The 24,085-nt window shown below is 40.6% G+C and overlaps 1 protein-coding gene across 20 annotated transcripts in view; it reads left to right on the top strand.

Annotated features, from left to right (window-relative positions):
• The window catches only part of NCOR2 (nuclear receptor corepressor 2), a 291,797-nt gene that overhangs the window by 174,661 nt on the left and 93,051 nt on the right, over window positions 1–24,085 (top strand). For 18 of the 20 annotated variants that reach the window (XM_075274561.1, XM_075274577.1, XM_075274586.1 and 15 more), the window contains 3 exons: window positions 7,514–7,620; window positions 9,686–9,855; window positions 20,129–20,188. In XM_075274561.1, the coding sequence (XP_075130662.1) occupies window positions 7,514–7,620; window positions 9,686–9,855; window positions 20,129–20,188 (337 nt within the window). The remainder of the gene's footprint in view (window positions 1–7,513; window positions 7,621–9,685; window positions 9,856–20,128; window positions 20,189–24,085) is intronic. The other 2 variants (XM_075274570.1, XM_075274704.1) reach the window with 1 other exon arrangement.

Raw genomic sequence — 24,085 nt, 5'->3', positions numbered from 1 at the left:
AACGGAACCCCACTTTCCCCAGTCCCACAGGCACGATGTCTTGGGGTTACTCTGGCCTCCGACCTATCCTTCAAGTCACATGTTCAAACCCTCAACACCTCCTGCCGCCTCCAGCTCAAGAACATCCATCGAATCCGCTCCTTCCTCACCCCTGAAACTACCAAGATGCTCGTCCATGCCCTCATAATCTCCCGCTTAGATTACTGCAACACCCTTCTCCATGGACCGCTGACAGTATAGCGGCGGCCCTGCCGGCGGTCAGATCACCAACCGCTAATTCAGATAGTAGCAGTCTACACTGCTGTCTAACGTGAGATTGCTCAAGGCGAACCCCTGATGAGTCTTTAACTTGTAAAGATGAAACGCGTAGGGTCAGCAATTTAGTTATTTGGTGTATCGTGCTTCCGCCGAGTGTCTGCACAGTGACCTAGCTGCCAGAACCTCACCTCTCTGTTGGCGTGGCGTTAGGCCAGTAACCACAGAGGGGTGGGGGAGTTTTCTGTCAAGCTTACATGCAGAGGTCGTGTGCTGTTACATAGGTGGAAGTGATGGACACCAGTTTGTGTTAAGGGAGGTAGTATATGCCACCTAGGGTTAATGCAGTAGCGCACAGCCCCCTTTCTTAATCTTTCTCACCTAAAAAAGTGTGTAGCTTTGGTGGGTTGTTTTACTCTATTTGGTGTTTTTTTTCTTTTTAAAAAAAATAACAATAAAAGTGACGTTTTAATATTTATTCCTATGGGTGGATAAGTCAATCCCTCTTCTGTGAAATATTTTTGGTAGGAATAAGAGAATATTGGTTCTACAGTGAACCCTTCTCCATGGACTCCCAGCAAACACCCTCGCCCCCCTCCAGTCCACCTTAAACTGTGCTGCCCGCTTAATTCACCTCACCCCCCGTTCTTCATCGGCTGCTCCCCTCTGCCAGTCCCTCCACTGGCTACCTATAGCCCAGCGAATTGAGTTCAAGTTATTAACGTTAACATTCAAAGCAATCCACAACCTGTCTCCTCCATATATCTCTGAACTAATCTAACGCTACCTGCCCACACGTAACCTCAGATCCTCCAATGGCCTCCTACTCCGCTCTTCTCTCATCTGCTCCTCACAAAACGCCTCCAAGACTTCTCCCGTGCATCTCCCATACTCTGGAACTCCTTACCAAGACACATAAGACTGATCCCCACAATCACAGGATTCAAAAAGGCCCTGAAGACTCACCTATTCAGGAAGGCCTACAACCTCCAATAACACTATCACCGCACCGCCATCTGTACAGTCTCCCCCTCTCCTTCTGTCTCTACCCCCCTTCCCTCATAGATTGTAAGCCCTCGCGGGCAGGGCCCTCTACCCCACTGTGCCAATCGGTCACTGTTAGTATTATATCTACCTGTCTATTTTGTGTATTGTATGTAAACCCCCAAATGTAAAGCACCATGGAATTAATGGTGCTATATAAAGAAATAATAACTAGCCATAACACTGGATTTGTATGCTTTGCACTCTTGTATTTGTATATACCACTTCCACACCCAGTGTGGAAAGAAAGAAATACCACCAAAATTTGTGAGGGGTGGGGGTATTTTTTCCCCCTACATTTTGTGTGTGTATATGTATGTGTATGTGTGTGTGTATATATATATATATATATATATATATATATGTATATGTATATGTATATATATATGTATATGTATATATATATGTATATGTATATGTATATATATATATATATGTATATATATATATATATATATATATATATATATATATATATATATGTATATATATATATGTATGTATATATATATATATATGTATATATATATATATATATATATATGTATATATATATATATATATATAATTTTTTTTTTTTTTTTTCTTCAGTTATTTTTATAGTCACCAGTAACGTTTATTTTCATAGTCTGTGTTTATTTGGCTTGCACGTCAATGATTAATTCTGGTGCACTGTTTTTATTGTACACAGTTCATGTATACCTTTATTCCATTCTGCCATTAAGCAAGACATGCTAGTTATAGGCTATAGAGTCTGCAGACTGAGATGGCTGACCCAGTTTGACTACTTATGTCTAGTCGGTTCTGATTTTCAGGATTTCGGTATGTTAATTAAAACAACTACATGTGGTGTAATGGCAGATTGGTGGTGACGCATCGCATGGCTTTCTGCCTCATTCACATCCTACTCTCTGCTAGGGATGATATTCAGCCTGTTCTGTGATGTGAGGTTTACTCATCCCACACTCATTGCTGTAATATTCTGTGTATGAATATAGATTTCAATAGCCTTGAGTTTTCTTAGGTTTTCTTTGACTGAATATAACCATTATTTGGAAATGTAATCTCTGTGCAGGGTTAAACCTTGTCTCTTATATAAGCAATAGCGAGGTTTGGCACTAAATGGACACACAAACATCAGTTTGTAAGTGGCATAGTTAATCCTCACACTGCCAGATGTAAATGTGCAGCACATACACCAGTGCTGAAGGTGCTTGACATTATTATTATTGTAGCCTAGTGGGAGGCAATCTGTCCTCTGCACAGTGGGTTATTTGTTAAACCTGTTGAAGCCTAATCTTATAATTAAAAAAGCTTTATGTAATATTTGCTTAGAAGTTTGTTGTTTCTTTATTTAAAAAAACAAAACCGGGAAATGCAGTATAATATGCAAGTAATAATAATATAAAAACACATTTTATTTATATAGCGCCAACATATTCAACAGCACTGTATAATTTGTAGGGTTCCAGTACAGACAAAAAGATCCATTACAAAGAAATAGCCACTTCACACAATGGGACTGAGGGCCCTACTCGCAAGAGCTTACAATCTATGAGGTAGAGGGGGTGACACAAGAGGTAGCAGGGGCGGCATCGGAGGTAGCATTGCTTATACAGTGGTCAGACAATTTTGTAATAGAGGTTACTGTCATTACCCAAATATCACCAGTCGTGTCCTTTAATGTGCAGAAGGTGCCTGGACATATGCCGTTTCAGACTAACTTTATATCATGTGGGGTAATGTGGGAACAGAGGAGGGTTTGTTTTAGGGACTTTAATTACGTGGCTTCTAATTAAGGGTTCACATTAGGAATTATGATAGGCCTGTCTGAAAAGATGTGTCTTTAGTTTGCGCTTGAAGCTGTAGAAATGGGAGTTAATCTGATTGTCCAGGAGTTAATCTGATTGTCTGGGATAGACCATTCCAGAGAAGTGGTGCAACTCAGGAGAAGTCTTGTATACAAACGTAGGAGGTTCTGATAATAGAGGATGTAAGTCTTAGGTCATTGAGTGAACGGAGAGCACGGGTTGGGCGATAGAGATGAGGAAGGAAATGTAGTGAGGTGCAGCATTGTATTCTGTAATGAATAGGCAGCCAATGTAGTGGCTGACATAGACCGGACACATCACTGTAGTGTTGAGACTGATAGATGAGCCTGACCACTGCATTCAGAATAGATTGTAGAGGGGAGAGTTTAGTAAGGGGAAAACCGATTAGTAAGGAGTTACAGTAGTCAAGGCGAGAATGAATCAGAAAGACAATAAGTGTATTTAATGTATCTCTGGTAAGGAAAGGGGGCGTATTCTGGAGATGTTTTTGAGGTGGAGATAACATGTGTACGAGTGATTTGATATGGGGGGCGGGTGAAAGAAAGTTCTAAATCAAACACAACCCTGAGGCAGCGGGCATGCTGCCTAGGAGTTATAGTAAGGCCTGAGACTGCAATGGATACATCTATTAGATGGTGGAAACAATAGTAGTTCAGTCTTAGAGCGAAGACATAATATTTAAGGCAGCAGAAAAGTCACTGGCATTCTGTATTAGTACAGGGGTGATGTCATCGGAAGATGTGTATAAATGGGTGTCATCAGCCTAAAGATAGCACTGGAAGACAAATTTGATGATGGTTTGTCCAATGGGGGCTGTGCAGAGAGAGAAGAGCAGGCGGCCTAGGACCGAGCCCTGAGGAACCCCAATGGCAAGGGAAAGAGGGGAGGAAACAGAGTCTGAAAATGATACACTGAAGGTGCGGTCTGAGAGATAAGAGGAGAACCAGGAGAGCGCGGTGTCCTTGAGGCCGACTGAGTGGAGCATAGTGAGGAGGAGTTGGTGGTCAACAGTGTAAAATGCTGCTGAGGGATCCAAAAGAATAAGAGAAGTCACTATTGGATTTAGCTGGTAGGAGATGGTTCGAGACTTTTGAGAGGGCCGTTTCAGTAGAGTGCAGAGCGCGGAAACCGGATTGTAAGAGGTCAAGAAGAGAGTTGGCAAAGAAATGGTGGATTAAACGAGAATAGACCAAGCGTTCCAAGATTTTAGATGAAGGGGAGGTTGGAGATAAGTCAATAGTTAAAAGCACAGGACAGGTCAAGGGAAGATTTTTTCAATAGCTGGATTATGACAGCATGTTTGAAAGAGGATGGAAAAATTCCAGAAGATAGAGAGAGAAGTTAAATTTTTTAGTAAGGTAAATCGTGACAGCAGGTGCCAGAGATTGTAGAAGATGATAATGGACAGTCTGAAGTGCGGTTGGTGAGGGGATCAGCACTATGGTAGGCGAGGAAATCAATGCTTCCATGTCACACTGTTATTTATCACTGTTGTGTGAACATGCCTTAAGACCTTTATATCCCTTAAAGGATCCTACCATTAAAGCAACTTTTTTTCTAATTACCACGTCGGAATAGCCTTAAGAAAGACTATTCATCTCCTACCTTTAGATGTGGTCTCCGTCGCGCCGTTCCTTAGAAATACCGGTACTTACCGGTATGCTAATGGGGGCGTCCTTCTTCTTCATCTGCCTCCTCCCCTTGTCTGTCGTCTTCTTTCTTTGTCATGTCTGACGCCTGCGCAGTCGGCTCTGACAGCAGAGACCCTGTTAGAGCCGACTGCGCATGCTCAGTAAGGTCCGTATAGCCCTCCGACGCGCGAGTGAACTCATCCAGGCGGACCTTACTGAGCACGCACAGTCGGCTCTAACAGGGTCTCGCTGTCAGAGCCGACTGCGCAGGCGTCAGACATGACGAAGAAAGAAGACGACAGACAAGGGGAGGAGGCAGATGAAGAAGGACGCTCCCATTGATGCCGAGACCTCATTAGCATACCGGTAAGTACCGGTATTTCTAAGGAACGGCGCGACGGAGACCACATCTAAGGGTAGGAGACGAATAGCCTTGCTTAAGGCTATTCCGACGTGGTAATTAGAAAAAAAAAAGTTGCTTTAATGGTAGAATCCCTTTAAGCGATTCATGTATAATAAAATTCAGTGTGTATAAATTCAACACTATATGATTAGGACAATCCTATGTTGTGGGCACATAACGCTATAGGCAATTTAGAGTTTGTGGTTGACCACTATCTCTATCGTTTGGCCAATGCTACTGTATGGCATTTCTGAGATGACACCACTGTAAGTACTGAAGTTTGGAGCAGTTCATACACTAGGTACCCATAAACTGCCTACACAGAGCACTATTGACATCACTACTTAGTACATCTTATGAAATGCAGTACTGTTGGAAGATTATCAAGGATTGGTTTTAGAAGTGGTTTCGTACCAAAGGTTCCCTGCGCAGCTGATATCGGAACCTTTGGAAACCTTCTATGGGAGTAACTTAAATGGCATAAAGCAGTGGTTTCCATAGGTTGTTCCCTTGGGGTCCATACTTATGAGCTATTGGCAATTGCTGAAATAGAAATAGCAATTTAATTTCTGCTGCAAACTTTGACCATTAGAGTATGTTCACACAAAGTTATAGGCTGAAAAAAATCTTCAGGAATGTGTAAACATACTCTTAGTGACCACTATAAAAATCAAATCTAATCTGTTTTTTCTTCCGTTTTTGCTGTTTAGAATCTATTATATTATTGTTGCATATCCTACAGGCCCAATTGATTTATAATAGGATCTGTCTGGTCCATCAAGGTGTTTGTTAGTTTTCTCAAAATCATTAATGCTGCATGCTGAACTACTTCGTTTTGTCAAATGTGTCAGACTCTGACTTGAATACTGTCCTTTAGTAACATCCAGCATTCTTTTCACTTAGACATTAGGTCTTCACATATCAAAACTGTCTGAGGGGAAACATGGCCTTACTATTCATAGAAACCAGACATTGGCATTTATTTTTTAAGCTACCCTGGGAAATAACTGGGCACCTAATTGGGGAAGGCCTCCTCTTCTCTGAGGGTTTTCAGACATGCGAAGAATATGCAAATCTGACTTCCATGATGTAATTAGGATGCCAGTGCCTCAAGTATGCACACCAATAGAGGACGCTCACTGAGAATGTGCAAGTCTGTCTTCCATGATGTAATTAGGAAGACAGAGTCTCAGTCAAGTAAACCTATAAAGGGCGCTGCCTTTAACATCATACCGACCTTCTCAAAGGCCTTTGTTTGCAATGATGTTGGGATTTTACCAGATACAGTCTCTCAGCCAAGGACAGCTGTTTCGATACGCCAAGCTGATGAGATGCAAGTACATCGAAACAGCTGTCCTTGGCTGAGAGACTGTACCTGGTAAAATCCCAACATCATTGCAAACAAAGGCCTCTGAGAAGGTCGGCATGATGTTAAAGGGAGCGCCCTCTATAGGTTTACTTGACTGAGACTCTGTCTTCCTAACTACATCATGGAAGACAGACTTGCACATTCTCAGTCAGCGCCCTCTATTGGTGTGCATACTTGAGGCACTGGCTTCCTAATTACATCATGGAAGTCTGATTTGCATATTCTTCCCATGTTCCTTTGCACAGTGGAGCGCTCATGGCTTAATAAGAATCCACACACCTAAATGGTGGTCTCTCCCTAAGGAGTGACGATATCCCCTCAACTCTGTTTTCATACAGTGACGGATTTTGTACGGTCGGCCACTCTTGTTTCTGTCTTCTGGGCTTTTGGCTATGTGAAGTGTATGTGAGGTACACATGAGTCTCTTTTTTTTTTGTGCCACTTCCCTTCCCCCATCCCTCACCATTCATTTGTTTCATAGATTTAACAATACTAAGGAGCCGAAAAAACCTAAAAAAATAGACCAATGTGAATTTGCTTTTTATGTTTTAAAACTAGCTAGATTTGAGTGTAGCTGAATAGTAATATTTTCCGTTGTTCGTAAAGTTGAAGCTTTTTATTCCTGTCTTATTATTTTTCTTTGAATTTGTCGTATAAAAGGTTTTTTTTTGTGTGTTTTTTTATAGCATTTTGTCGTTTATAGTTGGGAACACAATACACTAGACGTCCTTTTTTTTCTCTTCCTTATTGTGACTGAAGTTTTCTATTCAAACCATGTAATAATCAACCTAAATAAGAAATTGATGGATTAAATATGTTGGTATTGTATAAAGGCTTGCAATATGCAATTCTTGCTGTAGAGAGCGCTTTTGAGCTGCAGAAATGTGCACAGACACGAGGGCCTTGTTTCTTCATTCAGCTTTATAAATGTGATGGTTTTAGTATGAATTCAGTCAAACTTTCACTGTTATTTCTTCAGCAGCAGATGCCCCGTAGTACCCAGGAAGAGAAAGATGAAAAAGAGAAAGAGCCTGAAAAAGAAGAGTTTAAACAAGATGTGGAAAATGACAAAGAGGAGCTTGGGAAGTACGTCTTTTTATATATCCTCAGTTGAAACTTCTATTTCATATATATATATATATATATATATATATATATATATATATATATATATATATATATAACATTTTGTTTGACTAGCTTTCCTTGGAAGGATTATACAAAGAATATATATGGGGCCTTGGACTTAGACGCATATAGTAATTCTTTATAGCACGTTGTGGTCTGCCAACCACAAGGTGAATCGGCAGTACCACCACATGCTCGAGCGTTGTATACACTTCTAGCTATTAATAAAAATAAAATCATACCGGGAGTACTATAATTTTCTCTAAGTACTGCATACTAAGTAGAAGCTACTGTACAGAAATGAAGTAAGAGCTGCACACTGTGTGTCTTAATAATCTGCTGTGCTGGAGTGAGATGCTCCAGAATTAAGAAACCCTGTTTTGTTTTTTTTTAATAAATCTGGTGCTCTTCAGGATGTCCCATGTGCCAGAATTGAAATCTATGCCTCGTGGCTTGCATAGATTTCAGCTATAACATGTGCCTCGGCCCACCTTGATCCCTGCGCTCCCATTGGAAATTGGCTGAAAATGAAGACACCAAAAGCCATACTTTTATTGTGGAAAAATGGTAGTCACCAAAAATTGCACATGTGCATGTCTTGTATGGCAGATGTCTTCTAGGCTCTCATATTCTGTGTTGCAGCCTAGCTGTTTAGCTCTACTTCATTGTAATATAAGCCTTTTGTGAGTCTTCATTCACACTATATGTATAATATTATATATATATATATATATATATATATATATATATATATATATATATATATATACATATACATACTGCCCAGGGGGACAAGCTGAATTCAGAATGGGTGTATTTGCAGATGATGCAGCAATGCTCAGTAATAAAAGAATACTCTCCCTTTGCTCCAAGATCCTGATTTGAATAAATAAGTGTTTATTCTCCGCATCCCTGGGGCTCTGAAACATGAGAAAGGTGTCGTTTATATTCTGCTAACAGCATCTATAGCACTATGGTAGCGGTTCAAAGTAGCTGGGGGCAGTGATAGACTCCCTTTAAGATTTAGATGCCAGAATTGACGTTTTATGTTCATCTCTCCTCTCAAAAACAAGAGTAATAAAAACTGCTCTAAAAGTCAAATCTACCTAGAACGTACAAGATCTTTTTGAAGCTACATTGAAAGAAAATATAACATCTTAAAGTGAAAATACAAATAGAAATGTTACTGTTTTAAGGCTTATATGTGTTATATTTTTTTAAGGGTAAAATGTACATAAAGCATTGGAGTTATGTACAGTAATTATCTGAGCCATAAATTCAAATTTTATGTGACTGTTAGGAAGTTGAGTATCAAAGTGAAAGTTTCAGATTTTGTATAGCTTGTCTGATACTGAACAGAAGTGCCCAGTTTCAGGATGCCCACAGATTATGTATACTTTACATATAGTTCCACAATGAAGCCAGTAAATTGACTCATCTGAATGGTAAGAATCCCCATGAGTTAAACAGGAAGATAGTTTTTCCCCTAGATAAGGTACTTTCTGTTTAGTACTTGCGCACTTACTATATGCCAGCAAGTCTTTCTCATGGATGAGATTCACATCTAGTGCTTAGCACAGTTATTTCTTAGGGTGAGTTCACACGGAGTAAACGCGCCACGCAATGTGGCGCGTTTACGGGGCGTGTACGCCGCGTTTTTTAGCGTTGCGCGCAAACGCCACGTTAACGCCGCGTACACGCGGCGTTAACGCGGCGTTTGCGCGCAACGCTAAAAAACGCGGCGTACACGCCCCGTAAACGCGCCGCATTGCGTGGCGCGTTTACTCCGTGTGAACTCACCCTTACTTGGAGTCATTTCAAAACATTCATTTTGACTTTGAGCATCTTTTAGCCTTTTTAGCTGAATACCGTATGTTTTATGTGCTCCTGTATTGTTGCATTTATAGGAATACTCATTTATGTAATGTAGTTATTTTGTTATTTTGCATTATATATATATATTTATTTTATAAGTCAATGGTTAAATAAATATATTGAGTAATTAATAATGTTTTTAACTTAGGGAGAAAAATGAAGATACTTCTGGGGAAGAGAATGATGACAAAGAAGCAGTGACTTCAAAAGGGAGAAAAACTTTCAATAGCCAAGGACGTCGCAAAGGACGTATTACACGCTCAATGGCAAATGAGGCCAATGAAGAAGCCTCCACACCTCAGCAGAACTCCGATTTAGGTAGGTGTGAATTCAGAGATGTTTTGGCATATGATGATTCAGACTGCTGCTTCCCTCATATTCTCACTTCCCACTACCACAGTAGGTGTCTGAGGTCAGAGCCATTTTGGTTACCATAGCCATGTTTGGGATTTCAGTAATGGATTTTAACCTACTGGGGAATAGATGAGGGAAGCTACTCAACCTTTATGATATATATATATATATATATATATATATATATATATATATATATATATATATATTGTAATTATAATATATTATATAGATACATAAATAAACTGGGCATGCATGTTGAGGTGGACACACGTGATCAGACCTTCTTTTCTGTATTGAGTAAGTGTCTTAGTGAGCTGCTTGCTTCAAAAAACCACAGCATCTTCTCTGCTTGTCAGACACAGGAGATGGCTGAGCATGTGGTAAGAGTGCGAGACAGCATTTTTGCAATTGCACCTGCGCAACATCTCCTCTGACAAGTAGAGAAGATGCTGCAGCTTCAGAAGTAGCTGGATCAGTACACGCACAATTCCTCTGCATACTCTGGAGCAGTAAGAAGAAAAGCAAGTCTTAGCATACATGTCTTCATCTGTACTTTTACTGAGGTGGACACAGTAAAGGATATACCTAGAATCAGACAGTGCTTATGTAACATTATCACTTAAATTTCTGTGGTTATAAGCTTTTTTAGTAAGTGTAATAACAAAAAAAATGTTTCATTATGGGTTTAACAATAAATGATATTTTTAGTTGAACAACCCTGTTAAAGCTGGAATCGTACATAGGCTTTTGTGGCGGCTTTTGATGCACTTTTTAGAAGTGTGAATGTAAAAGAAATTATAATTTCAGTCTTTCTTATAGATTTCTCTCTTTTTTGATCCACTCCTGCCTTTGGTTCATAAAACTGGTTCAAAAGCTTCCACAAAAAGAATCTGTGCGATTCAGACTATTCTGTTAAATATGAAGTTTACAATACTGGGTGTGCCATCTACCACTTTGGCTATGCTTCAGGGCTCTGGTAGGCGTCTTTGTCGTCTTTAGACCTGTAAGAGAAGAAAGTGGAGAGAGGAGTGAGAGATTCAATGTAAGAAATGCTGGGAGTTGTAGTTCTCTCCTTTCTTATCCCCTAATTTCAATTTCCACCGACCTCTTATAATAACAACTTGCCCATGCTTGGACTTGCTCTCTCCTCTTAGTCCCCATTCACACGGGGCATGGGGCCGTGTATTTTGGTCCTGATTTTGATGCGGGAAGCTGCGTCAGAATACAACCAAAATGCGCCTGTTGCGGCTTCCCGCTCCGGAGTAGGCCCAAATGAATGGGCCTAGTCCGGAGGGTGGTGTTGCGAGGTGGGAGCTGCAGCTGAATCAGCCGCGGAATCCCCCTGAAGAAAGGACAGCTCGCTTCTTTTTTTTCTGCTAGCGGGAACAAACCGCTAGCAGAAAAAAGAACGCTAGCGGTCTGCATAGACCTATATTGTGAGGGGGCGGATTTTGAGGAGGATTCAACACCAAAATCCACCCCCTCTTGCCCCATGCTTATAATACTTGCCCCTTGCTTATAATACTCTATATTATTCCAAAATACAGTAGGCAGCACACAGACTATCCAGGGCTCAAATGGCTGGCTGCAGCCACCTGCTATACTCCAGTAACACCCAGAGCGCCCCCCCCCCCCCTTTCCTCCACTGTAAGTGCAACCAGCTCCCATGCCTTGCTCTATTCTGCAACATCCCTTAAAGCAATGTCAAACCAAGCAGTTTAGGGTTGCATTTAGGAGAGACATAGTTAGTCTCTACTAGGACCATGCTGCAACCGAAAATATAGAGGGTGTATTAGCTGTTATCCACCTAGTGCAAGGGGTAGGGAATCTTGGTTCTCCAGCTATGGCAAAACTACAACTCCCAGCATGCATACTTGCTCTGCTGTTCTTGGTACTCCCAAAGAAGTGAATGGAGCATATTGGGAGTTGTAGATTCACAGCAGCTGGAGAGCCAAGGTTCCCTACCCCTGACCTAGTGGATCCACGCCACACATTAGGGCCCCTTCACACGGCGTAAGCGCGCCGCTCATTTATACACGTGTCCGAGCACGGCGCTTCAAAACAGAGCCCATTGATTTCAATGGGAAGCGCGCGTATATCGGCATGTCTAAATGAGCGGCGCGCTTACGCCGTGTGAAGGGGCCCTTATTCTAACCACTACATTTTAGTACTGATAACTCTATGGAAGGTACAGCATCTATCTATCTATCTGTCCAGAATTTTACATTTCAGTGTCCTCCCTTATTATATGTCTCTTTTGAGAAGTTGTCACTTTTGGTAACACCTACAAAAACGAACAAGATGGATCACATTGCATGCGCAAAACTTTATTAGCATATCAGATGGTAAAATAATTAATAAAAATGAGGATTAAACGTAAAGAACTTTAGTGAGTGTGACTTTTTGTAGGTGTTATTTCATAGACTGCAACACTATGTTTAGCACTGATGTGGTAAGACCTATTCTGGATAATTATGGCTATATGCCAAGTCACCAGGGAGTTATTCTTTTCCCTATATACCTACAGCACCAAAGGAATATTCCCATTCACATTGTATGCCATAAATGCCTCCTATAGCCTGGTGTAATTAATAAGTTTTCTACTTAACTGTTCAGAAACTACAAATACCAGAATCCCCTTAACTGCTTTCTGTCCTGTGATATACATGTTTTGTATGTCACAGGTGGGAAGACAAATTGCTGTACATACCGTGTTTCCCCGAAAATAAGACAGTGTCTTATTTTAAGACACACGGAACATCGCACAGTGTGTTCAGCCAGCTGAAATATTTTTCTTCATACAATCTTTGCGCAGAAAGATTATTATTGGGGGGGTCTTACTTTCGGGAGGTGCCTTATATTAGGCAATTCATCACAACTTCTGCTGTGTCTTACTTTCGGGGGACGACTTATTTTCAGGGAAACCGGGTATATGTGATGGGGCAAGTGTCAATGAATCTCAGTCTCAGCCAGGCCTTGAAGGAAGTGTTTAATATCCGTGGGATCAAAGGAGTGGAGATGTTGAAATCTAATCCCGGGTTCACACGATGTATTTTGGCACGTAATGTGGCACGTAGACGCCGCGGGAGCTTTTGCGGGCCGTATATGCTCCCATTGTTTTCAATGGGAGCCGGTACCATATACGCGGCGCTATTTTGCGGCCGTGATTTTGCGGCGGCCGCAAAATAGCGCCACGTATACGGTACCGGCTCCCATTGAAAACAATGGGAGCATATACGGCCCGCAAAAGCTCCCGCGGCGTCTACGTGCCAAAATACATCGTGTGAACCCGGCCTAAGTGTCGAGGGAGTAAAAATCATCTGACATCTGCCATCAGGAACACTAGGGAATTCTTTACCCATTAGATTGTTTACTGATCCTGACAGAATTAATGGATGCTCACGCGGAGTACAAGCTTATGTGTTTAATGCAGGGAAAATAAGGTTAGGGAGGTTCACTTCTAACAGTTATATCTTGGGCACTATGAAACATAGAAACTTGGTTCTGGTTTTGTATGAAAGATTCTCATTTTTTCCCCCCTGTATTATTTATATTATTATTATTATTTATTTTTTTCAACCAATATCTCTGTAAATAAGAGAACTACAACCTTAGTGTTTTATGAAAGGGGCATTTGCTCTTTCAGATGACACCGCAAGCATAATTCTAGATTATATCATACCCAAGACAGAACTGTTTGAAATAACCCCCCACCTTATTTTCCATGCATTACATAAAAGCCTGTAGAACAGCGATTCCTCAACAGAGGTGATGTGGAAACTCACTAAAGGGTTGCGACACTATGGTTGGGAAGATGACTGCATACAACATTGTCTGCATCCTTAGAACTTAAAGGGATTCGAACACATTGGAATAGTCTTAAGAAAGGCTATTCTTCTCCTACCTTTAGAAGTCTTCTCTGCGCTGCCGTTTCGGTGATATTCCTGTTTTTCTGCGATATGCAAATGATTTTTTCTTGCAGCACTTTCAATGCTGCTTGAAAAATTTCCAGCACTGCCTCATCATCTTCTGGAATGTCTCTCCACTGTGTCTTCTTCCGACCTGGCCTTCAAAATCTAGGCATGCGCAGCATGCTCTGCCATCAGGCTTTGGATAGAGCAGACTGCGCACGTCTGCGACCATTTTCTTGTGGCCGCTTACACAGTATGCTTGTGTAAGCGGAGTGTGCAGAGTTTTGCAGTAATAGGACATTTCTATCTGGGTCCACTATTTGTTTTGGCACTGGGTGTTTGTTTATGGGGCGTCATGACTAATGACAGGCATCATATGTTGGTTACTCTTATCTTGCTGAGTGGTTCTTTACACTCTGCAAACTACTATTATGGTAGGTGGGAGAGTGCATTCTGTATATTTGTCGCTTTATGGTAGCTTTACTGTAGTACTGATTTTCCTGTGCAAGTTTTTATGTGCTTCCCAGGAGCAGCCTCACGAGGGACCAGACTAAATGCAGTACTATATAGATGTCTGTGCTTCATGATTATTACAATACAGACACATTACTGTGATTTATCTAGATTTAATGTTTGCACCACTTCATAAGAGGTCTTCCCAAATGAAGAGAAATTGAGATATGTCCCACTGAATCCTGATACTATTGTACAAAACAATAGTCTACAACTTTTAGTCTCCAGAGAAACCAACTTGTATGTCCAGGCAGACAGTGGCTTGTTGAGGTTACACAGCAGTGTAGCGTGGCACAAGTTGGAGACTTCTGCCTTATATCAGCGGGCACTAGAGTAATCCTGGTATGCAAGTGTGAAGACCTGTGGAAATGTTGGTATTTTTGCTAGCTCTGAGCGAAGCTTCATGCTTTTCACCGCACCATTTGAATAACCCCCGATCATCCCCAGTTGGAAATTTATGCCAGCTATGCCATAATTGTCTGGGACCCACACGTGTATGACGAATGAGGGATCCTCTAACTATCCAATGTGATGGCTGCTAGCCACTGCATTGAGGCAAAGAATGAATGGAGAGGAGGCTATGCCTGTGCCTTTCTTCATATAGGTGCAGGTCTCAGAGGTGGAAGCTACATATTTGAGATATTAAAGAATTATTAGCATCAAGTCCTGACCATCATGGGGGTTATTGCAGAAACAGGAGCCATGCTGCACTAGCATAATTGGGAAAAAGTTACAGAAATAGTGTAAACTGTTTCTGTGGCTCCCATTCACCTCTGTAGGAGTTATGGAAACTGCATAGAACAGCCCAACCCACCGGTTTCTGTAAGTCCTCTCCTGGTGGCTGGGACTTGTGGCCAGTTATTTCAGTCTCACCTATTGCTGAGATGGGAATACCCCTTTAACGGTGTAGCCTGTGGATATACCACAAATGTATTGGGCGGGAATTCCAATTTTATTCCTGTTTATAGTTTATATAAGGAAACTAAACAAAAATGACTTTGGAAATGAGTTTGCCATCATGTTGATCTGTGTGTTCTGTGGTCTAGCCACCAGGGTCTTGCCTTATTTCTTTCTCTCGCACAGAGCCACCAGCTTTGTAACTTCTCCATTTGGCTTGTAGCATCTCACAAGATTGATAAGATAATGCTCATTTACTGTAAAATCTTAAGGCTGAGATGGCTGGCTTCCAGTGAGGCGATACATAATCAAACACTTGGTACAATGTAAGGGAGGCTATCTCTCTAATAGCCGTCACTGAGGCTTAATCCATCATCATTAATTGTGATGAAAGCACTTAGACAAAATGTTCAGATGCAACCACAATCTGAATATTAAAAGTTTGCAATCTGTGTAATTGGTGAGCTCAGTTCTATCCTCTGCCCTTTTTACAGAGGTTTGGGTGGAAACGCTCTTAGTCGATGAATGGGTTAAGCAGAATCCCTCTTGTAGACTGGCACAGAACGTTCTCTTAATTGCAGATGGTTTGCTGTGTATCCGTGTGACCTCTGTGCCTGTGCGCTCCATGTGCGTGCAGCAGGAGTGGAGAGATGCACATTGTGAACACACCATTTGGTTTGATTGTTGATCCCTGTGTAATACTTTTCTTTTTTTTCACACCTTGAAACAAAGCTTTCTGTGTAATGATGGCGGATTTGTTGTTACTTGCTTAGAAAGGTGAAGGCTGCATTTGTTGGCATAGTGTAAATTGTGGCATGGAAATCTATGAAATAAATGGGCAGATCATTTATTTACCCTCCTATTAGCCTTTGTGACTGCCGGGCTGGTTGATAGCATGTGTTTGCTGTATCAGTCTGTTGTTATTAACCCCTGCCAGTAAGGCTCTGTTCATGTCACATTGGGGCATATTACAGATGTACATTCCCAAAATGCACAACAAAATGTCTTTTTAGCTGGTAAAGTTGGAAAATAAGTATACAGTATAGAATGTGTTTTAATAAATTCCCCGTTGATTTAAAAAAATGCTGCAGTATTTTGATGTATTCTCTTCTTGTGATTGCATCTCTGAGGTGTATACACAACTTTTTTGGTGCTGTATATTGCTCTTTCACTTTTTAAAAAAAAAAAAAAAAAAAATTTGGTGCTGAAAAAAAACGGAGGTTCTGTGTTAGTATGAGATAAAGGTTTTCCTTGTTCATACACCGTAGTGTCTTCCTGCATGTTTTCTGCTTTGTTTATAACCTAATCCTAATTTAGTCTACAGAAACCACAAAAGGTGGAGACAAAGGTTTGTTTGTTTTTGGTTAAAGTTATGGGGCTACAGCTAGTGAAATAATTGGAAATAATTGTAATTGTTTCAGTAGAACTTGCTAATTATTACTCTAAACCAATGCTCATTGTTGACAGTCTTCCCTCGTATCAGTGTGTATGTAGAGAGATGGCTGTCACACACGGAGTAGGGCCGCCCACTGGACTTCTAAGCACAGAATTTGCAGCTGTTCTGCATACAGATACAGTGTATCTTTAATGTGACAGGTTTCCTTTATTATCTTGGAGATTTTAAACCTTGAAATACAGTATAGCATCAAATTTAACCCACCCCATGACATTGTATCACAAGTAAATATTTAATAATCCTACTAATATTATAAGTGTGAAAGTTTGTGTGTTTGGATGTTTGTGAGTTTGGATGTTTGTTCCTCAATCATGCTAAAACGACTGGACGGATTTGCGTGCAATTTTCCACAAACATAGTTTTCCCTTAGGATTGAGTCATAGGCTACTTTTGGTGCCACTAAACAACATGGCTTCCTAGCAGGAGACTCACAAAAGCAGGACTCCTAGCCCCAGCTATAGACTCACACAGACTGCCTGGCATTTCCTGCTTCAACCTGCCTGCACACTTCTTACTGCCAACTCAGGAGTAGCCCTCACTCTACTCACTCACATTGTCTGTATCACTACATACACACTCACACACACTGCCTGGCATTTCCTGCCTCAACCTGCCTGCACACTCCTTACTGTCACCTCAGGAGTAGCCCTCACTCTACTCACTCACATTTACATATAGCTTTCCACTATATAACACATTACATTGTCTGTATCACTACATACACAATACAACACATCACATTGTCTGTATCACTACATACACAATACAACACATCACATTGTCTGTATCACTACATACACAATACAACACATCACATTGTCTGTATCACTACATACACAATATAACACATCACATTGTCTGTATCACTACATACACAATATAACACATCACATTGTCTGTATCACTACATACACAATACAACACATCACATTGTCTGTATCACTACATACACAATATAACACATCACATTGTCTGTATCACGACATACACAATACAACACATCACATTGTCTGTATCACGACAAACACATCACAGTGTCTGTATCACTACATACACAATACAACACATCACATTGTCTGTATCACTACATACACAATACAACACATCACATTGTCTGTATTACTACATACACAATATAACACATCACATTGTCTGTATCACTACATACACAATACAACACATCACATTGTCTGTATCACTACATACACAATACAACACATCACATTGTCTGTATCACTACATACACAATATAACACATCACATTGTCTGTATCATGACATACACAATACAACACATCACATTGTCTGTATCACGACATACACAATACAACACATCATTGTCTGTATCACGACAAACACATCACAGTGTCTGTATCACTACATACACAATACAACACATCACATTGTCTGTATCACTACATACACAATATAACACAGCACATTGTCGGTATCACGACATACACAATACAACACATCACATTGTCTGTATCACTACATACACAATACAACACATCACATTGTCTGAATCACTACATACACAATACAACACATCACATTGTCTGTATCACTACATACACAATACAACACATCACATTGTCTGAATCACTACATACACAATACAACACATCACATTGTCTGTATCACTACATACACAATACAACACATCACATTGTCTGTATCACTACATACACAATATAACACATCACATCACATTTGCTAGCCCACCAAACTTTTTAAAGCACTTTTACAGTTTCACACGTCTGTGTCCGCCCAATTCTCAAATCACCGCAGACGAAGTCGCGGGTAAAAGCTAGTAATAATAATAGTAATAATAATAATAATAATAATAATAATAATTATTATTATTATTATTATTATTATTATTATTATTATTATTATTATTATTACTCTTTTTAATGTGAAGGCAGCTTTGTATGGAATTCTGTCTCTTCGAAATCAGTCTAGAAGCACTGGTTGATAGATGCAGTTTGTAAGACCATGCATCTTGAGAGTAGGTATATCTGGGTGACCATGATATACAAGTTACTTGTAGCCTGAGGGAAGGCATCCAATTGTCATTGTATAGGTGTATGAAATCAAGAAGGAAAGTATTAATGGGGGGGTCAGACCATACCTTTCATACCCAAAATATTTGTTCAGGCAGCTCTTGTGCTTGTAGACTTGGAATTTATGGGGCAAAATATGATTTATATGCAGTTTCCCTGTACTAAAGGTCAGAGAATTAGGATTATACCATGGCAGTGCTGTGTACTTGTGAGGTGTACACAATTCCTCTGATAATAGACTGAGGAGGCACATTTCAGGAAAATGTGGCACACTGGAAGTGAGAAAAGAATCTACAAGAAGTCAATTAAATCTGCCCAAAATCCAGCAGCTGTCAGCTCCACCCCGAGTTCTAGGGACCTTTTGGAAAGGATACTGTTCTCGTTTGAAAAAGGCAAAATAAATGAATTTTCAGTTTTTTTCACACATGCATCAAGATATAAACTGAAACCGGGACCCTGTTTAAAATGCTATCTATACAAAGTTTGTTTCATTCCATTTAATCCAGTTTACTGAGAATTTTGTGATTTTTGCCTATCCACCTGATCGATGACGACTTTTTAGTAGAATGTTCTATTCATGACTAATACATGAATACACATGAAAGCCATCTGTTGCTGTTAGACTTTACTACCTCTGCTGCAGTGGCGTTCTGCCGCTGTGTTATATGGGTGCCGAGTTTCTCCTCTGTCACATAGTATGGCAGACATACGCTGCTGGTGTCCTATCCCTTACCATCTTGTGGCTGAGGGGAATCTCAAGAATGAAAATTACTTGTGATGTGCCTAAGAGAGGTGCCAACTGAAATCTTGTGCGGTGAACTGTAAGCGATGTGCCTTCATGTCCCCCAAGGGCCAGGCCTAATAGTTGTCAGTGGTTTGCAGCGACAGACTCTCTGCATGAAGAGCACTGCTATTTTTAATTGTCTCTACAACTTTCCCCCCTTCTTGTCCCATGTTTGTCCTTTATGTGAACTGTTCATGTTTTATCGTAGTCCAATCAGTGCGGTACTCTAAGTGCCCGCAGCCCATTGCTCTCTCTTTCATGGGCCATTAGAAGTGGAATGGTAGCGAATGTTTTCAGCCTGAGAAACTGAATTTCTACAATGCACACTGGCAAGAGCATCTCCTACTTGAATCCCCCGAATCTCATTGTGTAGTTAATACTTGACCTAGGACTGCTGCCCTGTATCTTGCGCTGAGTCATGCTCCACCTCCATCAGGAGCATGTCTTGAAATCTAGATACTGCTTAGTATGTCTCTCTGGCACTCAGTGGGTACGGTCTGATTCAATCTTGTAGCATGCAAAGTTATAAGACGGTGGCATACCTGTTTGCGCTCCTTGGTTGTCTGCTTTGGTTAACTCAAATATTCCCATTTCTGTTTTTGCTGCAGCTATGGAAATGAATGAAAGCTCGCGGTGGACTGAAGAGGAAATGGAAACCGCGAAGAAAGGTAAGAGTACCTTTCTTGTAGTGGCTGCGGGGTCTCTACCTATTGTAGCTCTTTCATGTCAAGGCTTCTTCCTAAAGATGGTGCTACTTCGTGTGGTTGAGGCCCTGCTGATAGCATCTGGTCCAGTAGAAAATATTGCTAATTTGTAAATCTAGCAAAAATATCATTTACTTGTATAGATAAAGCGTATTGTTCCGTAATGACCACATAGACCTACATCTTGGTTTATATAGCAGAAGCAGCCTTTGGGTATACTTTACTATCTTGCACCTTAGTGAATTATATGATTGGCTCATGATCTCTTGATGATTTTCATTATAAAGGAAGATTATTTTTTTTGCCCAGTGTTATAGCGGGAGTTTTACGCTTTAGCATTGCAACAGAGCGCCTTTGTTCCAGTGATACTCGGAAGTTGAATGCGTGCGCTATCCTTTCAATACCGATTGCTGTCTTTCAATATGAAGAGTGTTATTAACAGATCAAGGTTGGATTGTGTGCATCCCCCCGCCCACCACTCACAATATAACAGAACACAAAGCCTTTCACTGGCAGTTTCAAGGTTGCTTTATGGCAGAATTGTGTTTGCGAGACGACAGGTTTTACAGAGACGCCGCAATGCAATGTAGGTCTATGGATCTCTAAATAAATAATGGGCGACTCTACCAAATTTGTCTTGTCTGCATTGGTTTCAGGAAATCCACACATGCCTTGAAACTGAATATTTAATGAGAATTTCAAATGTAACACCAAGCAGAGCGGAGTATTGTAACTGATCCTCCACCCACACTGCCAAAGTATAGAGCCGCTTTATTCTTTACCATGTGCTGCTAACATTTGGTCACTAAGCAAGAGTTAATTCTCCCTGGCCTTGTCAGGTGTCATCGCTGACAAGTTCTGGATGAAGACGTTTGCGCCAGAGCTGGCTTGCAAGGCTGCACTCATTTCATAGGTCTGATGCACGTGGGGGTGTTGGATTTTGTATGTGGCATGCTTGTAAGTTGTGAGTTGTCAAGTATTGCTATGACTTTCCTATATTTCCTGTATGATGTGAATTGCCCTATTTTTTTTAATTCCATTTTTTCCCTTTATTGTGGACTTTATGTTATGGATATGAATGTTATGTTATGGATTTGATGTCCTTCTTCAGCTTTAATACATGGACCTGCACACGCCTTCCACATCCTTCTCTAAGGGTATGTTCACACAGCGGAAAATGAAGAGGAATTCCTCTTCATCTTCCACCGACGGCATTTTCGCCATGCCATCGTCAAGCAATGCATCAGCATTCCAGATGAATGGGCCTAGTCAGCAGGGAGTCTTGGGCCGCAGACCCCAAAATCTGCAGCAAGATCGAGCAAGACTCTTCTTTTTTTCCCGCATCCTGCTGTGATCTCTGCCTCCCAATGAAAACTGATTCCAGGTGGAATCTGCTCCAGATTCGGAGGCGAAATCCACCCGCCAAAGCCACGGCAAATTCCTCTGTGGGAACACATCCTAAATGTTTTTTTTCTTCTGACATGTTTAGCCATGGGCTAATATATGGCAACAATGTTTTTCCATGGGATTGGACATAGATCTGATGTACACTGTCTGCAAATGATGCCATTATATCAAGTGAGAATGGTTATATCATAATTTTAGGCAGCAAATACAAGCTGTGATGATATCAATGGGAAACAGAAGAGGTGTCATTGCCTAGTATGTGAGGTGTTGTAATATTTGTGATTTACTAAAACACCTTTATTCATAGAGAGATATTGTTTGAGGGCAGCTCATCCCCTCTTTGTCTGGTGAGATGTAGGCCTGTAAAATGCTCATTTATAAATGATGCAAATGTTTGTACTGGGCATTGGTTGGGAACAAAGATTTGTATGAACACTCATTTGGACAATTATCAGCCAATGTGAAAGGTCTCTTATATTGAGTATCAGTAGTGTAGTTGGTATAGATTTTCTGTTAAGGCCTAAGAGCTTTAGTAACGCCTTTTGGCTAAAGTGACCGTAAGGTGACAACAAAGACAGCCATGCTATATCTCATCTTAGACTGTGTTACTGGGTGGTTGTATATAGAACTTTTTTTTTTTTTTCCTTTTTAAACCTTTCTCAATATCAGAATAACTTATATTATGTATACTTGCTCCTCTATGAAACCTCTCATAGAATGTGGCACATATTTCTACTTGTCACCATTATTGACATTACATACTAATAACGCAATGTCCACTTACAACTATAACAATGTTCAGTTTCTGTGTAAAGAAGAATTTAAAATCAACACAAAAACTGTAATAATATTTCCACGTGATGTCACCTAATGTAGACCATTGACTCTCTGCCAATATTACCAAGGAGGGCGTCTACTTTCGCTTAGTCAGAATGTTGGTTCACGAGAGACGCTATATTCTGAATATTCCCAGAGTAGGACAGCTCACAAATAGACTCATGTCTTGTGTTATGTGATGTTCTAGAGAGCAGATGACTTGTGATATGTGATGAGTAACACAGCACCTCCGAGAACGCTGCAGTCTGCTAAAGGGATCATAGTCTTGGCAAGCCGTCTCCTAGACAAACACCATGATGTGCAGAATAAACAGTGACAGCTCTGAGGAAAGTGCTGCTGGCTTCTATCAGATCTGAAACCAAACTATGCTAGGTGCAAATCTAACATGCCCCCTTGTGTATTAGGCTTTTATCCTATCCCTGCATGTCTACAGTATAATGATGGAGTTCATGAAGCATAATAGTCACTGAGAATTGTATTTATAAAAGATAAATCTACTTCAGTAGCTCATACTAGAGCCTTAGACCACCATAGCAGCCAGCAACGATATGTTCTAGGCCCAGGTTCACACTGTAAACATACATGTGTAAGCTTGGCTACTTCAACACTGGATGTCAGAAACTTCAAGCGGTTTTAAAGGCTAATAATATTGATGACCTATTCTAAAAATAGGCCACTAATATAAGATATATGGAGGTCTGACACATGACACCCATACTGATCAGCTGTTCTCAGCAGCTGATGTACAGGGACTAGGACAGGAAGCAGACCACTCTGTTCTCTGTGTAATGGTAAACGCAGGTACCGCAGATCAATTCCCATTCATGTATAGGGGAGCGAAGTTGCGATGACCCTGATATTATAGTTGCCTGCTTCATTCTTTGTGTATCAACAGCTGATAAATGAGGGCAGCAGGTGCTAGACCCCCACTTATCTGATATTATAGTTAGGATAGGTCATCAATATTTTTAGCTTCTAAAAAAAAAAACCTCCAGTAATCAGAATGGACACTACCTTTATAATGAAAGACCCCTCTTTTCTCCTCCCCTCTCATAGTAAGTTATGTCCTGCACTCTCCCCTCTATGTTCCCATTTGTCAAAACAGACCCCCATTTCACTAGTATCCACTACCTACCACCCACTTTCCAATGTTCACAGAATTATTCTCTATACCAGACAGCACACAATTCCATACAGTGGTAACCCATCTAGGCTACCTTATGTGATGTAGCAATTATTAGGACTGGAGAGAGATTTCTGCTACTTCTATTTGCTCACAGAGGATCACCTAGACTGGTTACAGTTACTTCAGTCCTTCATCTGTAGGTCAGTCTGTCTTTGTAGCCCCTGGATGTAGTTCATTTATTGACCATAGACAAGTCTTTTGAAGTTTATTTTATATAATTTGACATAAAGGAATAAAAAACCTGCAAGTGGCTAATTTTCCACTGTGACCGACCATGATGGATCCACAATGGAAGTCACTTGGAGTCCATATGCAGTGGTGATATATGTCCTACAGAAGCAGTGACAGATATGTGAACAAGGTCTAAGAAAGTGGCAGAACTTATCACTATATGTTTATTAAGCCCAGTTTCCATATCTGTAAACCTTCAC

This window comes from Leptodactylus fuscus, chromosome 1 (assembly GCF_031893055.1).
Source record: "Leptodactylus fuscus isolate aLepFus1 chromosome 1, aLepFus1.hap2, whole genome shotgun sequence".
NCBI classification, from domain to species: domain Eukaryota; kingdom Metazoa; phylum Chordata; class Amphibia; order Anura; family Leptodactylidae; genus Leptodactylus; species Leptodactylus fuscus.
Note: the sequence above shows the minus strand (reverse complement) of the source record. Positions and strands in the feature narration are given on the sequence as shown.